Raw genomic sequence first — 21,389 nt, 5'->3', positions numbered from 1 at the left:
GAGAAGAGTGGGTGAGGGAGGCATGGATTGGGAGTCTGGAATTAGCAGATGCAAACTACTCTGTAGAGAATGGATAAACAACAAGGTCCTACTGTGTAGCACAGGGAACTATATTCAATATTCTGTAATGAACCATAATGGAAAAGAATATGCTACATAGCAGAAATTAACGCAACACTGTAAATCAGCTATACATCAATAAATTTTTTTAAAAATCTATGGTATTTTCAAGCAATAAGATATAGGGCCAAGCTAGGGCAAAATGGGCATTTTATTCTTTAGGCTAAATATTATACATGTTAGTTACTTTCACTGAAACGCTTGTGACTATGTCTTTTTTTTTTTTAATTGAATTTTTTATTAGAAAAAATGCCACATTTTATAGACCACCATTTATGAGAATCCTACCAAGACACTACAACAAACTGGCCTTGAAGAGAAACAGCACAATGACAGAAAGCTCAAAACACTACACCTCTGAGGAGCCTGCAGCCAGGCTAATTGAAAATCGACACACAACGCCCACCACACCACACACAAACATGACTGAAAGTAATTTCCTGTTGACTTCCACTTGTTTCAGTGTCTTCACTGAAGCTAACTTGTCTTTTTTTTTTTTTTAATAAATGGGTTGAATAAAATAAAATGCTGGTTATCATGAATTGTTAACCATGATTAAAAATTAATAACAGAATAGTGTAGAGTGGTAAATTGTACTTTCAAAATATTACCCAAAATATACCCATTCTTTTTTTTTAAAGAATCATGACCATTCTTTAAAAGAATGGGTATATTTTGGGTAATATTTTGAAAGTACAATTTACCACTCTACACTATTCTGTTATTAATTTTTAATCATGGTTAACAATTCATGATAACCAGCATTTTATTTTATTCAACCCATTTATTAAAAAAAAAAAAAGACAAGTTAGCTTCAGTGAAGACACTGAAACAAGTGGAAGTCAACAGGAAATTACTTTCAACATAAAGATTATTTCAGTTTGTAATATTTTGTTAAACCCCATCATTAAACACTCAATTTTAGGGGCTTCCCTGGTGGTCTAGGGGTTACGAATCTACATGCCAGTGCAGGGTACATGGCTTCAGTCCCTGGTCCAGGATGATCCCACACGCCAGCGGAGCAACTAAGCCTGTGCGCCACAACTACCGAGCCAGTGCTGCAAAGCCCATGCTCCCCAACGAGAGAAGCCACGGAAATGAGAAGCACGTGCACTGCAATGAAGAGCAGTCACCTCTCACTGCAACTGGAGAAAGCCCACGTGCAGCAACAAATACCCAGCACAGCCAAAAACAAATAAATCTTAAAAAAAAAAAAAAAAAAAAACACTCAACTTTAGAGCAAATCATGTATGTATTTCCACTTAGTTTGAAGAAATTGAGAACTGTACTGTACAAAACCTATGCAAATTATCTAGAACCACACTCTCATTGCAAATTATCTTTGGTAAAGGACTATTTTTCTTTAAATTGCCATTCATTATGGACAAAAAAAAAAAGACCTATAAAAACATAAAAATTACTAGAAAATGAAATATACAAAACACGAATTCCAATTTTTATTGTTAGACTCAATAGACATAAACTTACTCTAACAAATTGCTAAGCAAGTTCTAAAAACTTAATTTCTGACATTATCTCCTCATAGAGGTAAGCAGGTTAATAAATAGCTCATGATCCAGCACCATCTGCATACCTCACTCTGAATGGCTCTGTTAGAGAATGTTCTAAACATTTTATTAGAAGTCAATGGGCAGTTCACTACTTAAATTTGAAAAGTATACAGAATCTCATTATACATAAATTTCCTATTTAACATACTCAGCAAAACCTTTTTCTCCTTCAAATACTGGGGCAATAAATATTAATTTAAAGTATAAAAATGATCACAAATTCTAAATTTTGCCTTGCTATGTAGACAACTATAAAAAGAATTAAATGAGTCAGTTACTTTGGTGAGGACCAACTATCATGGATAGTAAGGCATTAAGACTTCTAAATCTCAAAATTACATAAAATTGTCTATGAATGGATATTTATAAAATAATATTTATAATGTATTTTGGGACTGATGACTGAAAGACAGTAAATACAAAAAAGACATTATTTTCTGATGGATTCGTAATACTATAGAGTAAGGATAACAAAGAGTTCTCCAAATCAAAACATCAGAAAAATCTCATGCTTTACTGAGGCTGAAGGACTCATGCATTTATTCAATATGCCATATGCCAGGAAAGAGGAATGCAATGGAGAAGAAGACACTGTTCCTGCCCTCAAGGAGCTCGCAGACTTATTATCCTATTAACTACATAATAACAAGCAATATAAAACCAGGAGTGTAACTTATAGAATCAATCTTGACAGCACAACAGTACCACCTTGCCCAGTTTCTTCTGTAGGAACCTTAAGCTGTGAGTCTTCACTAGAGGAAAGAATAACAGTTGATTGCTAGTGCTAGTTGGAGAGCTATGCCATTCATTTTGGCTACTGATCCAAATACTAAAGAAGGCATTATCAAAAGCCTTTGAGTACTTAGAGCCCTCAGCTTCTACTGTTATCTTTTTCAGAGTATTGCAATTCCCAATATAAGGTTGCTCATCCCAATGTCAATTGTAACCTACAAATGAGAGGCCCCCCCAAAAAATCAACCTAAGTATGAAAACATGAACTACTCAGTAACTCAGATTTTCATTTCTGAGGTATGATACTTCATTCTTTCATTTTGAAATATGATCTATGGGCTTCTAGTCAATACTACCAGTAGTACATAGACAATAAAACGGATATTAAACATTATCAAAACTTAGGACATATTTCTAAAATATAAAGGAAAATGAAAACATAATTTGAAACAAAATTTCCTTGTTAATTTTTATGTCAGAGAACAAGTATTTTTTATAAATTATTGCTTTCTTTTTCCCCAGCAACAAAACTCCATTTTAAAATAGATTTACTGAGGATGACAGGCACAGACTTATTGTTAAGATTCAGTGATCCAGTGGGAACCCATGAGTGTTGGAGGTTAATGCATAATGACAGATGATGCTTTGAGTGGACTTTTTTCCTCTTGTACAAACAAGTCTCTAATATAAACACTTTGTTCAAAAATAAATTAAAATAGATCTATTGAGACAAGGGTCGAAACATGAATATTAACTAACTTTAGATGGCTTCCCTGGTGGCTCAGACAGTAAAGAATCTGCCTGCAATGCCGGAGATCTGGATTTGATCCCTGGGTTGTGAAGATCACCTGGAGAAGTGAATGACAACCCAGTCCAGTTTTCTTGCCTAGAGAATTCCAGGGACAAGAGGAGCCTGGTGGCCTACAGTCCATGGGGTTGCAAAGAGTTGGACATAACTGAGCGACTAACACTTTCTTCACTTCCTTTTTTTAGATGGACTAATGTAACTAAATCAGTGCATCTTCATGTTAATTAAGCATTATTATAATGCCCTGGGGCCTCCCTTGTGGCTCAGCTGGTAAAGAATCCGCCTGCAATGCCCGAGACGCAGGTTCGATCCCTGGGTTGGGAAGATCCCCTGGAGAAGGGAAAGGCTACCCACTCCAGTCTTCTGGCCTGGAGAATTCCGTGGACTGTATAGTCCATGGGGTCGCAAAGAGTTGGATACAACTGAGCAACTTTCACTTTCATAATGTCCTAGGTACTTGAGATCATTTGTGTAAAACAGAGTGAAAAATGCATTTTTAGGCCAGATTTCTTGTTAGGAACATAGAACCTTACGTTGTTCTGGAAACATACCATTTTACGACATTTTTTAAAAAACATTTCCTTTCACGCCCACAATGTGAGGCAAAATATTGCAAAAATATACACAGAACATAAAACTTGCATTTCCTCATACCTCTTCTACTCTTATTACACATTTGCAGCTTAATAAATATTGCAGCAGAGCCAACCACTGTTGTTGGCCAGGCTTCCCTGTACTTCACCACCTCCCAGAGTTTGCCCAAACTCATGTACATTGAGTCGATGATGCCATCCAACCATCTTATCCTCTATTCTCCTCTTCTCCTCCTGCCCTCAATCCTTCCCAGCATCAGGGCCTTTTCCAGTGAGTCAGTTCTTCACATCAGGTGGCCAAAGTTTTGGAGCTTCAGCTTCAGCATCAGTCCTTCCAATGAATATTCAGGACTGATTTCCTTTAGGATGGACTGGTTTGATCTCCTTGCAGTCCAAGGGGCTCTCAGGAGTCTTCTCCAACACCACAGTTCAAAAGCATCAACTCTTGGGTGCTCAGCCTTCTTTATGATCCAACTCTCACATCCATACGTGACTACTGGAAAAACCATAGCTTTGACTAGATGGACCTTTGTTGGCAAAGTAATGTCTCCGCTTTTTAATGTGTTGTCTATGTTTGTCATAGCTTTTCTTCCAAGGAGCAAGTGCCTTTTAATTTCATGGCTGCAGTCACCATCTGCAGTGATTTTGGAGCCCAAGAAAATAAAGTCTGTCACTGTTTCCCATTGTGTCCTATCTATCTGCCATGAAGTGATGGGATCAGGTGCCATGATCTTAAGTTTTTTGAATGCTGAATTTTAAGCCAGCTTTTTTACTCTCCTCTTTCATCTTCATCAAGAGGCTCTTTATTTGTTCTAAAGAGGAAGTTTCTGCCGTTAGGGTGGTGTCATCTGCCTATCTGAGGTTATTGATATTTCTCTCAGCAATCTTGATTCCAGCTTGAGGTTCATCCAGCCCAGCATTTTCCATGATGTACTCTGCCTATAAGTTAAACAAACAGGGTGACAATATACAGCCTTGATACACTCCTTTCCCAATTTGGAACCAGTCCATTGTTCCACGTCTAGTTCTAACTATTGCTTCTTGACCTGCATACAGATTTCCCAGGAGGCAGGTAAGGTGGTCTGGTATTTCCATCTCTCTTAAGAATTTTCCAGTTTGTCGTGATCACACAGTCAAAGGCTTTACTGTAGTCAATGAAGCAGAAGTAGATGTTTTTCTGGAATTTCCTTGCTTTTCCTATGATCCAACAGGTGTTGGGAATTTGATCTCTTTAGAAAGCCTTTTCTAAATCTAGCTTCAACATCTGAAAGTTCTAGGTCCATATATTGTTAAAATCTAGCTTGAAGGATTTTGAGCACAGCCTTGCTAGCATGTGAAATGAGTGTAGTTGTGTGGCAGTTTGAACATTCTTTAGCATTGCCTTTCTTTGGGACTGGAATGAAAACTAATCTTTTCCAGTCCTGTGGCCACTGCTGACTGTTCCAAATTTGCTGGCATATTGAGTGCAGCACTTTAACAGCATCACCTTTTAGAATTTGAAATAGCTCAGCTGGAATTCCATCATCTCCACTAGGTTTGTTCGTAGTGATGCTTCCTCAGGCCAATTGACTTCACACTCCAGGATATCTGGCTCTAGGTGAGTGATCACACCATCATGGTGTGACCTTGGGTCATGAAGATCTTTTTTGTATAGTTCTTCTGTGTATTCTTGCCACCTCTTCTTTTAGGTCCATACCATTTCTGTCCTTTATTGTGTCCATCTTTGCCTAAGATGTTCCCTTGGTATCTCTACTTTTCTTGAAGAGATCTCTAGTCTTTCCCACTCTGTTGTTTCCTCTATTTCTTTGCATTGTCCACTTAAGAAGGCTTTCTTCTCTCTCTTTGCTATTCTTTGGAACTCTGCATTCAGGTGGGTATATCTTTCCTTTTCTCCTTTGCCTTTCACTTCTCTTCTTTTCTCAGCTATTTGTAAGGCCTCCTCAGAAAATCAGTTTGCCTTGTTGCATTAGCAGAGTATAATGACCAGAATACTGGTGTTAGGATTTCTCTGATGGTCCAGTGGTTAGGATTCCACCTGCCAATGCAGGGGACAGGAGTTCAATTCCTGTTCCAGGAAGATGCCATGTGCCACAGGGCAACTAGGCCTACAAACCCCAACTACTTAGCCTGAGTGCCCAAGGGCCTGTGCTCTGCAATAGAAGAAGCCACCACCTTGAGAAAAACCCAGGCACTGCAACTAGAGAGTACCCCTTGCTCAGCCACAACTAGAGAAAGTCGGTGCACAGCAAGACCCAGCACAGCCAAGAAAAGATAATAATAGTGGTGTCAGAATCACACACACTGGGTTCAAATCACTATTCTTCAATTTATTTCTTGTAAGACCTTGGACAGGTATTAACACTGTCAGCTTCAGCTTTTTCCTGGAGAAGAAATCTATCTTAACTCAGAAGTAAATGACATAAGTTTTTAAATGAAATAATATCAAAACTGATGATTTTTCAACAGAGAATTAACCTCATTTAAGAAGAAACCTGTTTTCCATTTTCTATTAATTCCTAAAGCTTTGTTTGGAAATTAGCACACTGCTAAACTAGAAAAAAATAAAATAAAAAGCAGAATTTTTTACAACCATCTTGATGTAAATTAGCCACTGTGAATTATTTCTGAATATAAAAAGATGCTTAAATATTAAAAGCAAATGCTCTCAAAATAAAGATAAATTTCAGATGGATTTAATTGTCACAGCTCCTCGAAGTGAAACTGTACATGTGTATACAAGAGTTTTAAACTTAATACTGTTTGCTTTTTAAAAATTAACAATATGAAAAATGAAGACTCTTATCCACAAAGTAAAAAGCTTTTGATAAAATAGAGGAAATTTAGGTGCCACTTTGCCAAATATTAAAACTATCTACAAAAAGGTTTCACCTGTGAACAGATGAATGCTATCAACTGAATATCTTGCATGGATTTCTCAAGGCCATATAAAATATAATAAGGCTTAGCTATGGAGCAACAAAAATACAAAGCAGAAGACTGAAACCAGCTCTCAGTTAAAATAACAGGAAATTTTAAAAAGGAAAAAACCATGGGATTTCCGTGGTGGTCCAGTGGTTAAGGCTTCTTGCTCCCAATGCAAGGGGCCTGAGGTCAATCCCTGGTCAAGGAACTAAGATCCCATGTGCACCCAGCATGGCCAAACTACTCTCCCTGCCAGGAAAAAAAAACAACCACCCAAAACAAAAACTGAAGTTAGGGTTAAGACCTAAGTATACCTACCATTTCTTAACAACTTAATACTGCTTTTGTTTACATTTTTCTATCCTGTCTAAATACAAAAACATACATTTTAAGAAGAAGAAAAAAGCTTTAGCCCTTGCATTTTTTCAATTAAGATACCCAGAGGTAACTTCAAATTTTCTAGTTTCGCATAGCCTTTCAGATTGACTTATTTACATTATTGGTTTGATTCTGATATCTTGGTAACTGTTACGTTCTACCTGTGATTTAAGTAGATTAAAACTTTTCAAAAGTAAGATGCACTTGAGAATCAGAAATGTTAAAAATTTGACAAATGAACACTTTAGAACTGAGTAAATACAGTAATAACATTTCCTATTAATCAATTATTGAACTTCTGCAGTTAAAGCAAGGTGCTGTGTGTGTGTTTGTGTGTGTGTGTTGTATGCTCTGCAGTTTTGTGCTCATAACTTTATACATCATTGCAGGGATTCTACAAAGTACACCAAAGCACTAATAACAAGGTTTTAATGGGGAATATCTTCTTGGTTTTCCACTTCTAAAATTTCATTAAAATAATATACTGTTTTAGACAATCACAAAATAAAGTGCTTTCATAATTCCTATAATACAGCTCTCCAAATTTTCATATTTACTGCTAAGAAACACATCACTAAGAACTTAAATACATATAATGTGCATTACTCTGAGTCAACAGGCCCACCAGCTGAAGCTATGTAGCTTACATCAGGCCAAAAGGGCAAGGAGGGGGAGACTGAAATCCAATTCTCCCTTTTCCAGTGAAGCTTGCAAAGGTGGCCATTTTAGGTCTGGCTAGTCCAAAAGCATTTATTACACAGAGGAAGAAAAAAAAAGGCAGCTTTGATCCAAGTTTACAGCAAAATATCATCCTTCTAGGTCAGCACAAATTGCCTTAAAACATTCCTCTTATTTTAACAGCTTTAACACAGAAAAGCATGACTATATAAGACTCTTAGGTTCCCAGGCCCTCTTCCTTCTCTTCCATTCCCAGTACAGGTAATAGCAAAGCAAAGTTTATGAGAATCCCTCAGAATTGCATATCAAAACTGCAATGAGGTATCACCTCACAAGGGTCAGAATGGGCCTCATCAAAAAGTCTACAAACAATAAATGCTGGAGAGGGTGTGGAGTAAAGGGAACGCTCTTGCACTGTTGGTGGGAATGTAAATTGATACAGCCACTATGGAAGACAGCATGGAGATTCTTTAAAAAACTACGAATAAAACCACCATATGACCCAGCAATCCCACTCCTAGGCATATACCCTGAAGAAACCAAAATTGAAAGAGACACATGTGTCCCATTGTTCATTGCAGCACTATTTACAATAGCTAGAACATGGAAGCAACCTAGATGTCCATTGACAGATGAATGGATAAAGAAGTTGTGGGACATACACAATGGAATATTACTCAGCCATAAAAAGGAACACATTTGAGTCAGTTCTGATGAGGTGGATGAACCTAGAACCTATTATACAGAGTGAAGTGAGTCAGAAAGAGAAAGATAAATATCGTATTCTAACACATATATACAGAATCTAGAAAAATGGTACTGAAGAATTTATTTACAGGGCAACAATGGAGAAACAGGCATAGAGAATAGACTTATGAACATGGAGCGAGGGGAGGAGAGGGTGAGATGTATGGAAAGAATAATATGGAAACTTAATATTACTATATGTAGAATAGATAGCCAACAGGAATTTGCTGTATGGCCCAGGAAACTCAAACAGGGGTTCGGTATCAATTTAGAGGGGTGGAATGGGGCAGGAGATGGGAGGGAGGTTCAAAAGAGGATATATGTATATCTATGGCTGATTCATGTTGAGGTTTGACAGAAAGCAACAAAATTCTGTAAAGCAATTATCCTTCATAAAAAAATAAATTAAAAAGAAAAAATAAAAACAAACAGGCCTCTGACAGGAAAAGAAAAAGGCCTCTGATGCAAAGAATTAGTGAGGAGATAGGAGAGACTACCCAGGATAAAAGACAAGAAGTTGAAGTAATCACTCTTCCAGTCACTAATATTTAATCAAATATCTAGAGTATTCTGGACAGACTCTATAAAAGAAAGTCCTTTCTATTAAGTCTATTTCTGGATTTCAGTACAACTTTGTAAAAGTTTGTATTACAGATATTTTCAAATATACACAAAATCAGAGAAAACAGTAAGATGAATCCTCATGTACCTTTTACTCCAATTCAACAAATCATAAATGTTTGCCAGTCTTGTCTATCTCTCAAATTTTATTTTTCTGGTATGAGGGGAGGGTGGAGTATACTTCATTTCACCTGTTAATATGTCAATATGTATCTCTATAGATACGGGCTTTACATTACCACAGTGTCATAAATATAACTAAGGAAATTCACAATAATTCCTTAATGTTGCTTAATATTAAGTGCATGGTCATGTTTCCCTGATTTTCTCAAGTCTTTTTACAGTTGTTTGTTAACATCAAAATCCAAAAAAAGTCCACACATGTATTTGGTTGATATTCCTTTTATCTGAAACAGCCTTTCCCCCTTTCCATCAACTCCTCTTTCACCCCATTCACTTATTTGTTGAAAATTCTAATTATTCAATAAAATTTGCCACACTGGATTTAGCTGATTGCTACTTGCGGTATAAAATATTGATAATACATTATACAATTTAATCACTAACAGTGCAGTATTGAGGAGACTTGCTCTGCAACCAAAATGTTTCACACAATAATTTGTCTTTTAAAAAAATGGGGGATGCAAATTGAGCTTGGGGAAAAAAAAACCTACCAGAGGATGCTATTAGGAAAACTAAGAACGTACCAAATCCACATGTTTTTACAAAACTATCCTTTTACTACCTTATACACGTTAGTTACAGCTCTTTATTAGCGTGTCAAAGTAAAATGGACAGTATTCAATAATCATATAATATGAAAGGTATATTTAAAAGAAAGTTAACAGTCACCTATAATTGTCAATACAGTGTAATTCACTTAGTTTTGTTTGGTGCAAAAAACTAAACTTTTTTTTCAAAAGTATAAAAAAAGTGCTTGGTGCTCTGAAACGTGTTTTTATGAGGAAAAAAAAAGATAGCTTTCCAATTTTATTCTTATTCTTAGTCAAACATTATTTAACCCCAGCTCGAGAGACTGATATGCCTACTAATAACACAGAATTGGTGGATCAGCAGAGTGGGCTTAATGTCCCTGTGTAATATAATGGTGCCAAGCGCAGATAAATATTTGTTAAGGCCTATCAGCATTTAAGGAAAAGACTGCCAGGCCTCATCCACTTGGTGAATGTCTACTTACCCTTCGAAGCCCACCTATAGTAGGAAAATTCTTCACATGTATATTACATTAATCCCTCTTTCCTTTTGAGCTATGGTCCCCAACTCTGGCTGAAGAGCTTTTAAATACGATGGACAAAGAATGTTGCCTGCTGTATCAGTGAACAATGGCTGTTGAGGCCATCAAGACATCAGTCATTGCAGTCACCCTCAATGGTGCACCTTGAGGGGATTCAAAGTGGAGAAAAACAGGATACTGGCCCTAGACAGCTAAGGTGCATCTCAAAGGAATGATTTCAATAAGCCCAGAGTTTTGCATCTTCTCATACATAGAAAAGCACTAAATTTGTTAACTTGAGATGTCTAGTTTTCCTTAACAAGCAGTAATCTTTCGATGTTTCAACTATTTGTTTTTTTGGCAAAAACTCCTATATATCCTGGCTCTTCCATATCCTCCTCCTTTACAACAGTCCCTCAGGGCTTATTGAGAGGCCATCTTCAGGTTGAAGTCCTCAGTAAGTCTGCCAAATAAAATATAATCCTCAACTTTAGTTTGTGCATTTTTTGCCAAATAAAATATAATTCTCCACTTTCAGGTTGTGCATTTTTTTTTAATTGACAACATTATGCTCTGAAGATACAAAGACAATTTGATGTCCCTGTCCTTAAGAACTTTACAGCCTAACTGAAATAGGTACTATAGAAGTAGTCTGTGTAAGAGATGTAGGGACTTAAAGATCTGATCTATCTGGATTTGAAATTGAATGAGACAAGGTGGCAGAAAGAGGTGACCCCATGGAGGAGGGGCTTATTTAAATTACTCTTGCCTCTCTAGCAGCTGCTGCTGCTAAGTCGCTTCAGTCGTGTCTGACTCTCTGCGACCCCATAGACGGCAGCCCACCAGGCTCCCCCATCCCTGGGATTCTCCAGGCAAGAACACTGGAGTGGGTTGCCATTTCCTTCTCCAATGCATGAAAGTGAAAAGTGAAAGTGAAGTCGCTCAGCCGTGTCCGACTCTTAGTGACCCCATGGACTGCAGCCCACCAGGCTCCTCCGTCCATGGGATTCTCCAGGCAAGAGTACTGGAGTGGGGTGCCATTGCCTTCTCCCTCTAGCAGCTAACAACCATCAATAAAAATCTGGGGACAGCCAGCCTCAAAGTACACTTAGAGCTTCTTGACTCAACTGGCTTTTATTTTTACTCCACCTCAGAAACCTACTCCCAAGGCTGTACACTAGGATCACGTTAACACTGGAACTGCTCCACCTCTGAATACATTAAGCCCAACTTTCAAACATCTGATCGGTCTTTAACCCTTCTGCATCTTTCACTACCATTTTACCTGTCAAGTCCTCCAGTCTCTCAGGGTCTCAGTTCATCATTTTCCTTTACTGTATTTTTCTACTGTATTATTCTAAAATTTACTTTATTTTTCTTTTTTGATGTACACTTCTCTTCCTACATTTATCATACAACATTTTAATTTATACAAAATTTTGTTTGTTTTCTCTATTACATCATAACTTTCCTTAGAACAATAATGGGATTCTTTTTCTCAGTCTGGCATCCTTCACACCCAGAATAGGTCTAGCCCATAATAATTGCTCAGTAAACATTGGTGCAAGCATTCTTGTCATTTTCACCACTATTTATTTCTATGAGCTCTCCAAAGGCGGAACCTATATTTTACCTGAGTATTTAGTAAAATGGGGTTTGACCTATAATTTCTACTGGAGTGCCTCATACATAGCAGAGCCCCCAGGAGCATTTGTTGAATTGGAAAAGGTTGAAATGTTATTAGAGCCTGTACAAGACATAGAAAGATATGCTCTCTGCTCTATCTTGGCATTATTATTTTAGCAATCATTTAAGTTAACCAAATAGTTATGAGACTAACGTAAAAAATGTTCATTGTGGCAGAGGCAAACGGAAAGCCACGGACAGAGAGGTGAGGACACCTGTACTTCACTCTCGGCTCTGCTACTCAGAATCTATAAATAACCATCTCTGTAACCCTTGGTTTCCTCATTTATTAAAATGGGGTTTGATGAGAATTTGATTCTTGAGCATCTGAATAACTAATATGCTATGGCTACTAAATTTTTTTTAAATTAAAAGTGATACACTTGCAGATTTCCCTAGTGCTACAGAGGATAAGAATCTGCCTGCTAATGCCGGGGACATGGGTTTGATCCTTGGTCCAAGAAGATTCCACATGCCGTAGGCAACTTGTGCTCTGCAACAAGAGAACCCACCACAGCGAGAAGTCCATACACCACAATGAAGAGGAGTCCCCACTCACGGCACAGAAAGCCCTCAGAGCAGAATGAAGAACCAGCACAACCCAAAAGAAAAAATGATTTTTTTAAAGGTAGAATTTCTTATATAAAGAATAAAAGTGATACACTTTCAATATAAAACATTGTATATGCTTTACTGAATTGTTTAAAGGGAAATTCCTTCTCTCCACTCTGTTTTCATAACTCTCTGGAGACGTCCACTCTCAAAAGTTCCTTCTGTACATTTAAAGCATTCTTCATGCACAAGCAAGTATAGTGCTAAGATTGTTGATTTTATTTACCAGCTTGACAGTCCAGAAATTCTAATGGGACAGTGACAAAATGAAAGAGAACTATAAATACTTGGATAGCAGAAAGATAATTACTATTCAAGAGGTCAATAGTAGAAAACAATTAAAATACAGATAGAAATATTTAAAACTGTGTGTGTCACCCCTCCTTGGTTGTGTAATGTAATGTTAATACAGGTATAGGACAAGATAATAAACTGAAGGTGGGAAGAAATGTGGGAGGCAAGGGAATTGTGGACAAAAGAGAGAATCACACCAATGTTGCAATCACTAAATTGTGATTACAATTCTAAGTGGTAAAACAAGAAACAATTCTGAAATATCTTATAAGCATATGGATAGAGTCAAGGAAATAGTTGTTTTCCTTTATTAAATCTAGCCCAGAGACAAATGTAGATTAACACACGTCCTTGATTTTCTTGACAATAGCATTCTTTGAAGTTTGAAAGTGAAACTGAAAGTCACTCAGTCGACTCTTTGCAACCCATGAACTACACAGTCCATGGAAATCTCCAAGCCAGAACACTAGAGTGGGTAGCTCCAGGGATCTTCCCAATCCAGGGATCAAACCCAGGTCTCCCGAATTGCAGGCGGATTCCTTACCAGCTGAGCCACCTCTAAGTCTAATAATGGCATCTGCATATTACAAGACCAAAGGTAGAGGAAGTATATTTTTAACCAGTTCCCTCCGTGGGAAATATATCACAGGATGATTGCCATCATAAGAATTTTTTTAAAAGATAGTAAGAAAAAAAATAGGTCACTGGGAAAGTAGGAAACTCATTTCCCAAGAGTACTCTAGAAAAAAGTGTGATCTAATGGCTGGACTGTTAATTTCCCTTTGATCTAGTACCAGAAACTAAACATTAAGGAATATGTTAGAGGACCAAGCTTTAACTTCAATACCCACCTAAACAAGATAGATTTCACCTAGACAAGATAGATTTCACTAGACGAGTCCGCAGTTTCACCCTTATGGTTTTATCCTTACGGTGTGAAGTGATACCACTGTAGACCTTAAAGAATGGCTTATAGATAAGAGCAGCCCAGACAAGGATCCTGTCTCTGCAAGGTTAATACATTACTGATATGTCTACTTTTAGAAACAACAAAAATACAATTCTATAATACATAACTTGCAAATCAACACTTAACTATAAATTGTGTATGTGTGCTCAGTCATGTCCAACTCTTTTGCAACCCCATGACCTGAAGCCTGTCAGGCTCCTCTGTCCAAAGGATTTCCCAGGCAAGAATACTGGAGTAGGTTGCCATTTCCTACTCCAGAGGATCTTCTGGACCCAGGAATAGAACCTGTGTTACCTAATAACAATCACAGGCTTTCCAAGTGGCTCAGTGATAAAGAAGCCGCCTGCCAAATAGTAGACTTGAGTTTGATCCCTGGGTCGGGCAGATCCCCTGGAGAAGGAAAAGAGAAGCCACTCCAGTATTCTTGCCTGGGAAATCCCACAGACAGAGGAGCCTAGTGGGCTACAGGCCGTGGGGTCACAAAAAGAGTCAGACAGGACTCGCGACTAAAGAACAACAAATGACAATAACAACATTAAAAAAATTAACACTGTTATAGTCTTTACCTGGCATTTTTACAACCTAAACACAGTATAAAGGGTAAAAACTAAAACTATAATTTAGAATGTGGAAGAAGAGAAAATGATCAATTATTTTAATTCCATAATGTAATTTTAATACCATGGTACATAACATAAACTCAGTCATGAAGGTGAAAATTGTTAAGTCCAGGAATTGACCTGTAAGGTCTTCATTAAAAAAAAAATTAGTCAAGGACCATAAACTAGCAAATCTACCTTGTCTCCTTACATTAAAACACACTAAACAGAAATAAGGAACTAAAATCATTTTGGTTTCCTGCACCCTGTAGGTTAGAAGGAACAATATTTCCTGACACCGGAAAATAGCAAGTCAGTGGCTGAAGATGGTTTTCAAATGTGGGTAGAATATCATTTTAAGAGCTTTTAAAATTCTTAAGAGAATTTTCATTACCAGGCAGAGCTATGTTAGAACACAGCATAAAATTAAATATATAAAGCAGTACAGTATTTCCCAAATTTTCTACTTTAGTCCAAAAAATGTTATGACCTGTTTTATCTCATCACCTCTTTCTCACTAAACGCAATGGAAACCTCCAAGCCTGTTGACACAAATTGCTTTAGGAAGCTAAAGGTCTGCAGTGGTCAATACAAGTCAAAAGTGGCTCATGTGCTATTTCTGACTACAAAGGCTTAATACTCAGTACATGCCATCTAAAGTTCAAAATGAAAAAAAAAAAAAAATGTATGTGGAATCAGGCCCTAAAAGCGTCTTTAGAATTCTCCACTGGACAGGGCAGCCCACTCAGATCTACCCACCCTCACCCTGACTGAGCTTAGCTACTGGAACAACTGCCTCTGTAAAACTATAAATTCTCAAAAAGAATTTTGTGATACAATATCTGAAGTCTCTTTAGGAAAGCCAATAACTAAGATATGATCAATAACTACTCCACATAACTGACCTTAAAAGCAAACTGTTATAGTTAAGACCCCCCCAAAGCCAACTCTACATTAAATTTTACCATTTAGGATTCTCCTTCCTGAAAAATGATTAAATTATTTGATACTCAACCAAAAGATCTATTTCAAGTCTGAGACAAAAAACGAGGAAGTCAAAGCACAACCACTTTCCTTCTTGCCATATACCTTCAAACACACCAAGTTACTTACTGCAGAGATTCGCTATGCAACCATTATCCCAGAGGGTTCCTGAACATCTCAAAAAGAGGTTCCTTGGTTCCTAATGATTATTTTATAATGGAAACGTGATCTCGGTATATTTTCATCCTGGACAAACAGGTCAGTAATGGAAGTATTTTGTTATCTATGCTTCTACTCACCCTCAGTAACATCCTGGGGGTTAGATGTCCGGTCACTGGCTTGATCCAGTGCAACCGTTGCCAGGGAAGTGGTGGCTCCAGACATCTCACTCATAGGCTCACTACGGCTGGTTTCCGGCACACTTTCCCGGGAGCTAAATCTTACTCGGGAACTGGATCGAGAGCTGAGGTCCGGACTGGTGTCGGACAAACCTGGAATGTCATCGATCTTTGTTGGTGTCACCATGAACCGAACTGAAGCCATCTTGGTGGTGGTTTCTGGAGGATGCATTTTTATTTTTCTCTTCCTTTATAAGGACAAGGAAAAAAGAAAACCCCTGCAAAACCCTTCTTCCTTTGCAGGCTACTTCTGATTGCAAAAATAGAAAAGATAACTAAAAACACGAAAAACAACCTTCAGTTACCTTGATTTACACCACACGAAAAGCCACTACATATAAGAATCCTTCTACTCAAGAATTCAAGCTGTCCTAAAAAGTGCAGTACCAACAGTTGAAAAATATTAAAAAAAAAAAAAAAAGACAAAACGATGCCAATCTCGTGTAACTTCGTTTCTTCAGAATGACGAGATATCTAGTTATCTCCTCTGGTCCAGGGATGTGGGCTCAGGGCCATGGTCAGAAAAGCAGGTGACGAAGCCTTTCTCGCCTCGACCCTAAGGTTTCGGCCGAGGTAGTTAGTCCTTTTTTTATCTGTAAATGTCCCACGGTTAGTTGAGCAAAGTGCGCACAAGCCCACCGTTATCAGACGAATACAGCATAAATCAGACTGCGAAACGGTGAATACCCGGCCACCTGTTGTGTATCAGGTGAATACCCCACAGGTCTGGCTGGGAGGAGGTGTGTGTAGAGCCACCCGATGTTTCTGAGGCCGATAATCCACTTGGGTCTGGTGGGAGAGGTGCGCACGCATAACGGGAAAAATAATCGCACACTCCGGCTGGAGGAGAATGAGGAGAGAAGGGTGAGCAGAGGCTGCAGGGGCAGAGCGGATTTCTGCCTTCAAGAGGCCTGCGGGGGTGGCTCGCCCGCTCTTCTGGCAGAAAGGTCCCTAGGATCTGGGAGGAGGCGGCTAGCTGATCGAGACTCCGCGGACTGCAGCTTAGGGTCGAGGCAGGTCGCTGCTAGTCAGTCCATTGAGCCCCCGACTGGCTCACTCGGTTTCTCTTACGCGTGACAGGACGAGCCACCCCTTTGCCGAAGAAGCTCTCTCCCCTACCAGAGCCCCGGCGCAAGGTCAGCTCTCGCTGTTCTTCCTTCGGGTTCTAAATGAAGAGGAGGTGGCCTCAGGCTGGCCCTGGCTGAGCTGGAGAGAGCAGCGAGGATGTGAGTAGGAGGAGGTCGCAGGTGCGGGATCTCGGCGCCAGCTGATGCGGGTGCGCGCGCAGCTGTTGTTTATGAGCCGGTAACTGTTTCAGAGCCACGGCGCGCGCAGGACGGCTGGAGCTGCCAGGGAGGGCGCCCCCTCCCTGGCCAGACGCCAGAGATGCAGTTACGTGACCTCGCCGCCCCCGGCCCCCGGCCCGGCGGGCTGGGCCCGCGCCGCCGCAGCCCCGCCCTTTCCTCCCCGCTCGTTCCTCATTCGAGGTTAACGGTCCGAAGAGAAGCCTAGGGGAGCGGTCGGAGGGCGGCACCGTCGCCACGAGCGCCTGAAAGCCCCGCCCAGTCTCTGCAGCCCGCGAGGTGGACGAGAGGGCTACGCGCATGCGCTCGCTCAGGTCGCGGCAGGGGTTGGGCCCCAGAGTCGGAGGCCCGGAGCAAGACGGGAATTGTAGTTGGGTGTGGGGGCCTCAGCTGCGTGCATTTGGAAAAACAAATGCTTTTCCTTCTAGGTCCTGCTGTCTTGCACCAACTCTAGAGGTGGAAGGATTTCAGGGAGCAGTGGAATACCCCATACTCTCAGAACCGCAAAAACCATCTCTACTGAATAACAGCATCCTGAAAATACCATTCATAATTTCTTTAAAAATCACAAACCCGACACCACCATATACTTCCAAAATATATGGTATATATTGCATATGACCCTCATTGGAGTTTTTATGTAGTGGTATATCCCAAAGCATTGTATATTCAAATTTATACATACTTTGTGCTACATTTTCTATTTGCTGTCTTTTGGAAAAAATGCTGGTTTTTACAGGTATACACCTATCAAATATTCACATTGTACACCTTACATATATACAATTTTGTGTTTTACCTCAGTTAGACTGAAAGCTCCGTTAAAAAAACCATCTTTTAGACATGAAGATGACATTGAGATACTTTCTCTTGACTCCAGTGTTTTCTCTATTATTGCCACCATATTTTCCCTAGCATGTTTATTTAATGCATGAATAGAGGTGTTCAATAAATTTGACTCATCAATGTTTTGTTTGCAAGTTATTTCCTAGAGCTGTGATCAAGACATTTTTAATTTTTTCCTAACTTTATTGACTGACATATAGTTGATTTACAATGTGCAATCTTTGCTGTACAGCAAAGTGACTCAGTCATACACATAGATATTTTTAAAAATATTTCTTTCCATTATGGTTTATCACAGGATACTGAATATAGTTCCCTGTACTATATGTAGGGCCTTGTTTATCAAAAGTCATTTAAAGTCAACAACCTGAGGCCTGACTTTGCCTGGTCCTTGCTCAGCACAAGTAAAAATGTTTAACATCATCCTTAATAATAGATGAGAACAGTATTGAAGACCTGAGCCAGGAAATCTCCTTTTATCACATGACACAAAGTCCACAGTCTGGTTTAAAAGATACAGGTAACAAAATGTAAACTAGATTCCTATTTAAAATGTAAATCTTCTCAAAGCTTGATTCTTTATAAAGCCTGCGATACTGATTCAGGCTCACAGTTTTCTTGCAGACGCCAAGAAATTTAGCTCCCTGATCAGTTTTCTTTTCAGGAAGGCCTGGTGTTCAGTCTTACAGACATTCCCCTTATTAAAAAAAAAAAAATCCTAGATTTCTACAACATTGAATTTTGTCTCATACCACAGTGTATTTGCATTCACTTTATACTAAAAAGTCTCCCATTTCTGAGAACATCTCAGATACCTAGGAGATCTCCTAAGAAAAAAATCTTCGGTATACACACACCAATTTGAATTTTCCTTAGTCTACACCGTAGGTAGTATCGAAAATGCTAATCCTTCTTTGGCAGGTCAGGGACGCTTTTAAAGACAGAATCATAGTCTGCATTAAAAAAAAAAAGATAGGATTTGCTTGTTTTTTTAGCCACCCCACGCAGGAGCTTGCCACCCGAGGGGCAGCGGAAGCTGGGAGTCCTAACCACCAAGAATTCCCCTGAAGTTAAACACTTCCTTAGCAGAACCTTTTCCCTAGTCATTTGCAGAATTTCTAGCCTTTCTTCAAACATTAACCTCTAATAGGATAGGACAACTTTTTACAATCTCTTTAATGCTAAGAGCCTTAAGTGATGAGGCTAAGAAACCAAAAATTGCTTGACAGAAAATAAGTATCCCATTTCACCATTCTCATAAGTAATAGAACCGGAAATCATGTCTTTTACTAACTACGTATGACCCAAGTCTTTAGATTCTTTTTTTTTTTCTCTCAACAGTCAACTATTCTGAACTTTTCTGCTAGGACAGTCAGACAGCAGCGTCAGTGAGAAATATATTTACCCCTTTCCAGGGCCAATCTTGATAAGTCAAATTTGGGCTGATATATGTTACAGTGGCACTAGGCAAACATTCAATTCAACGTCAAAAGTTCAGGAAGTACCGAATTGATAAGGAGAGGAAGAAGCAATCATTTCTTGAATCTTGTATTTTGCCTCATCATCCCTATGCTATGAAGAAATTGGATTACAAATTTATGGTTGCCCCATGATAGAAGCTCATGGCCTAAGAAATCTTCCAGAATTAAAAGAAAACCCTCCAAGATATTTCCAGAGGGGCAGTAAAAATGCATAAAGGCATTCCTATTCACAACGGTTGGATGAATTAAGATCCATCACTGAACTCTATCAACTTTAGAGGTGGAAGAGTACTTAGAAATGATGAGAAAAACGGAACTAAACAGGTTGACTTTCTCACAGTTATAGACGGGTGAATACTCGTTTTCTGGCTTCCAATTCAACATCTTCCTCCTCCCATATAGCTGCTATTATTTTTCAAGCAACTCTTCCATTTTGAGTGAAATTTCAGTTCAAGGGACAAAAAATTACTTAACTGACAACACGGGTATTTCTTACTGAGTGCTGACAGTTGCACAAGTCTTTCTCAAGCTTTCTTCCCCTACCCCAGCACCCTGCTATGACTCACAGCACAGCACGACTGCTACAGCAGTCACCTAGGTTTCTCTTCCAAGTGGTCTTGTTGTATCCCTGGGGTACTCTTCCCTCTCGTCTCCCTCGTTTTTTGTTTTTTTTTTTAAACCACTTCTTTCTTCCCACAACATACAAAATAACAGCTCTTTGAAATCATTTTAATAACCTGGCAGTGATTCAAGGTACGAAAAGATTCAAATATCTCCCCTTGGACGGGGATGCTACCATGACTGCTTCACAACAAGCATAATCAAAGGCAAAGATGAGACCGGATTCGAGGAGTAAGGGTCGGAGCAAGCTTCCAGGCTCACAGACTGAAGAGCCTGGCTGCACAAAGTCTCTTGGGGGCTGGCAGGCAGCAGAAGACACACGAAATGTTAAGACATCCTCAGAGGACGGGGCGCGGCTGCTGGGTCATGAGCACCTTGAAGCGTTTCTTGATGGTGATTCGGTGTCGAGAGTATTTGTCGTCTGGGGAGAATCGAGCAGGGTGGGCCGAGCACGTCTGTTGTCCCAAAGGATCAAGCTTCTGCTCGAGGAGGAAAGAAAGAACATAATCTCAGCACTGGAATGGTGGGAAAACCCAATCCCTGGCCTCAAAAGGGAGATGGAGGCTGGGATGGGGAGTTCAGTTCAGTCGCTCAGTCGTGTCCGACTTTTTGCGACCCCATGAACCGCAGCACGCCAGGCCTCCCTGTCCATCACCAACTGCCGGAGTCTACCCAAACCCATGTCCATGGAGTCGGTGATGCCATCCAACTATCTCATCCTGTCTTCCCCTTCTCCTCCTGCCCTCAATCTTTCCCAGCATCAGGGTCTTTTCAAATGAGTCAGCTCTTCGCATCAGGTGGCCAACGCATTGGAGTTTCAGCTTCAACATCAGGGGCCACGCAAAAACGGTAAACATGAAAACAGGAGACGCGACGGTAAGGTCTAGAAGCCACGCATTTCTGCTTCCATTAATGAATACCACGCGCGGCTTCTGGAGTTTTTAGTCCCGCCCCCGCCCAAGCAGCTAAGCAACTCACAGGCTCCTCTCGACCGCTCCTTCCAATGACATGCATCGCTCAGCTCACATCCAGCCCGTTTACCCTTCTCACCTTCAGCGTGTAGACCCGCTCTCCTTGCTCGTTGAGGTAATACTGGAGAAACATGATCACACCAAAGCAGAACGTTCCAATTCTGTCCGCAGCTGCCTCTAACTGAAAGCCTCACGTGTTGGTCAATTTCCTTCCTGTAC

General features: G+C 39.6%; 2 protein-coding genes across 3 annotated transcripts in view; both read right to left on the bottom strand.

The window, feature by feature from the left end:
• Positions 1 to 17,388, bottom strand: part of SLC12A6 (solute carrier family 12 member 6) — an 84,928-nt gene extending 67,540 nt beyond the window's left edge. For both annotated transcript variants that reach the window (XM_019968459.2, XM_019968460.2), the window contains exon 1: positions 15,849 to 17,388. In XM_019968459.2, coding sequence (XP_019824018.1) covers positions 15,849 to 16,119 — 271 coding nt within the window. In that variant the 5' untranslated portion in view covers positions 16,120 to 17,388. The remainder of the gene's footprint in view (positions 1 to 15,848) is intronic.
• Positions 17,389 to 20,293: 2,905 nt separating this feature from the next.
• NOP10 (NOP10 ribonucleoprotein) lies at positions 20,294 to 21,388 on the bottom strand. Its single transcript, XM_019968463.2, has 2 exons — positions 21,250 to 21,388; positions 20,294 to 20,678 (listed from the first exon to the last, which is right to left on the bottom strand). The coding sequence occupies exons 1-2, from the start codon at positions 21,301 to 21,303 to the stop codon at positions 20,538 to 20,540; spliced, it is 195 nt and encodes a 64-aa protein (XP_019824022.1). The 5' UTR covers positions 21,304 to 21,388; the 3' UTR covers positions 20,294 to 20,537.
• Position 21,389: the final 1 nt, after the last annotated feature.

This window comes from Bos indicus, chromosome 10 (genome assembly GCF_029378745.1).
Source record: "Bos indicus isolate NIAB-ARS_2022 breed Sahiwal x Tharparkar chromosome 10, NIAB-ARS_B.indTharparkar_mat_pri_1.0, whole genome shotgun sequence".
Taxonomy (NCBI): domain Eukaryota; kingdom Metazoa; phylum Chordata; class Mammalia; order Artiodactyla; family Bovidae; genus Bos; species Bos indicus.
This window is presented reverse-complemented; position numbering and strand designations above follow the sequence as displayed.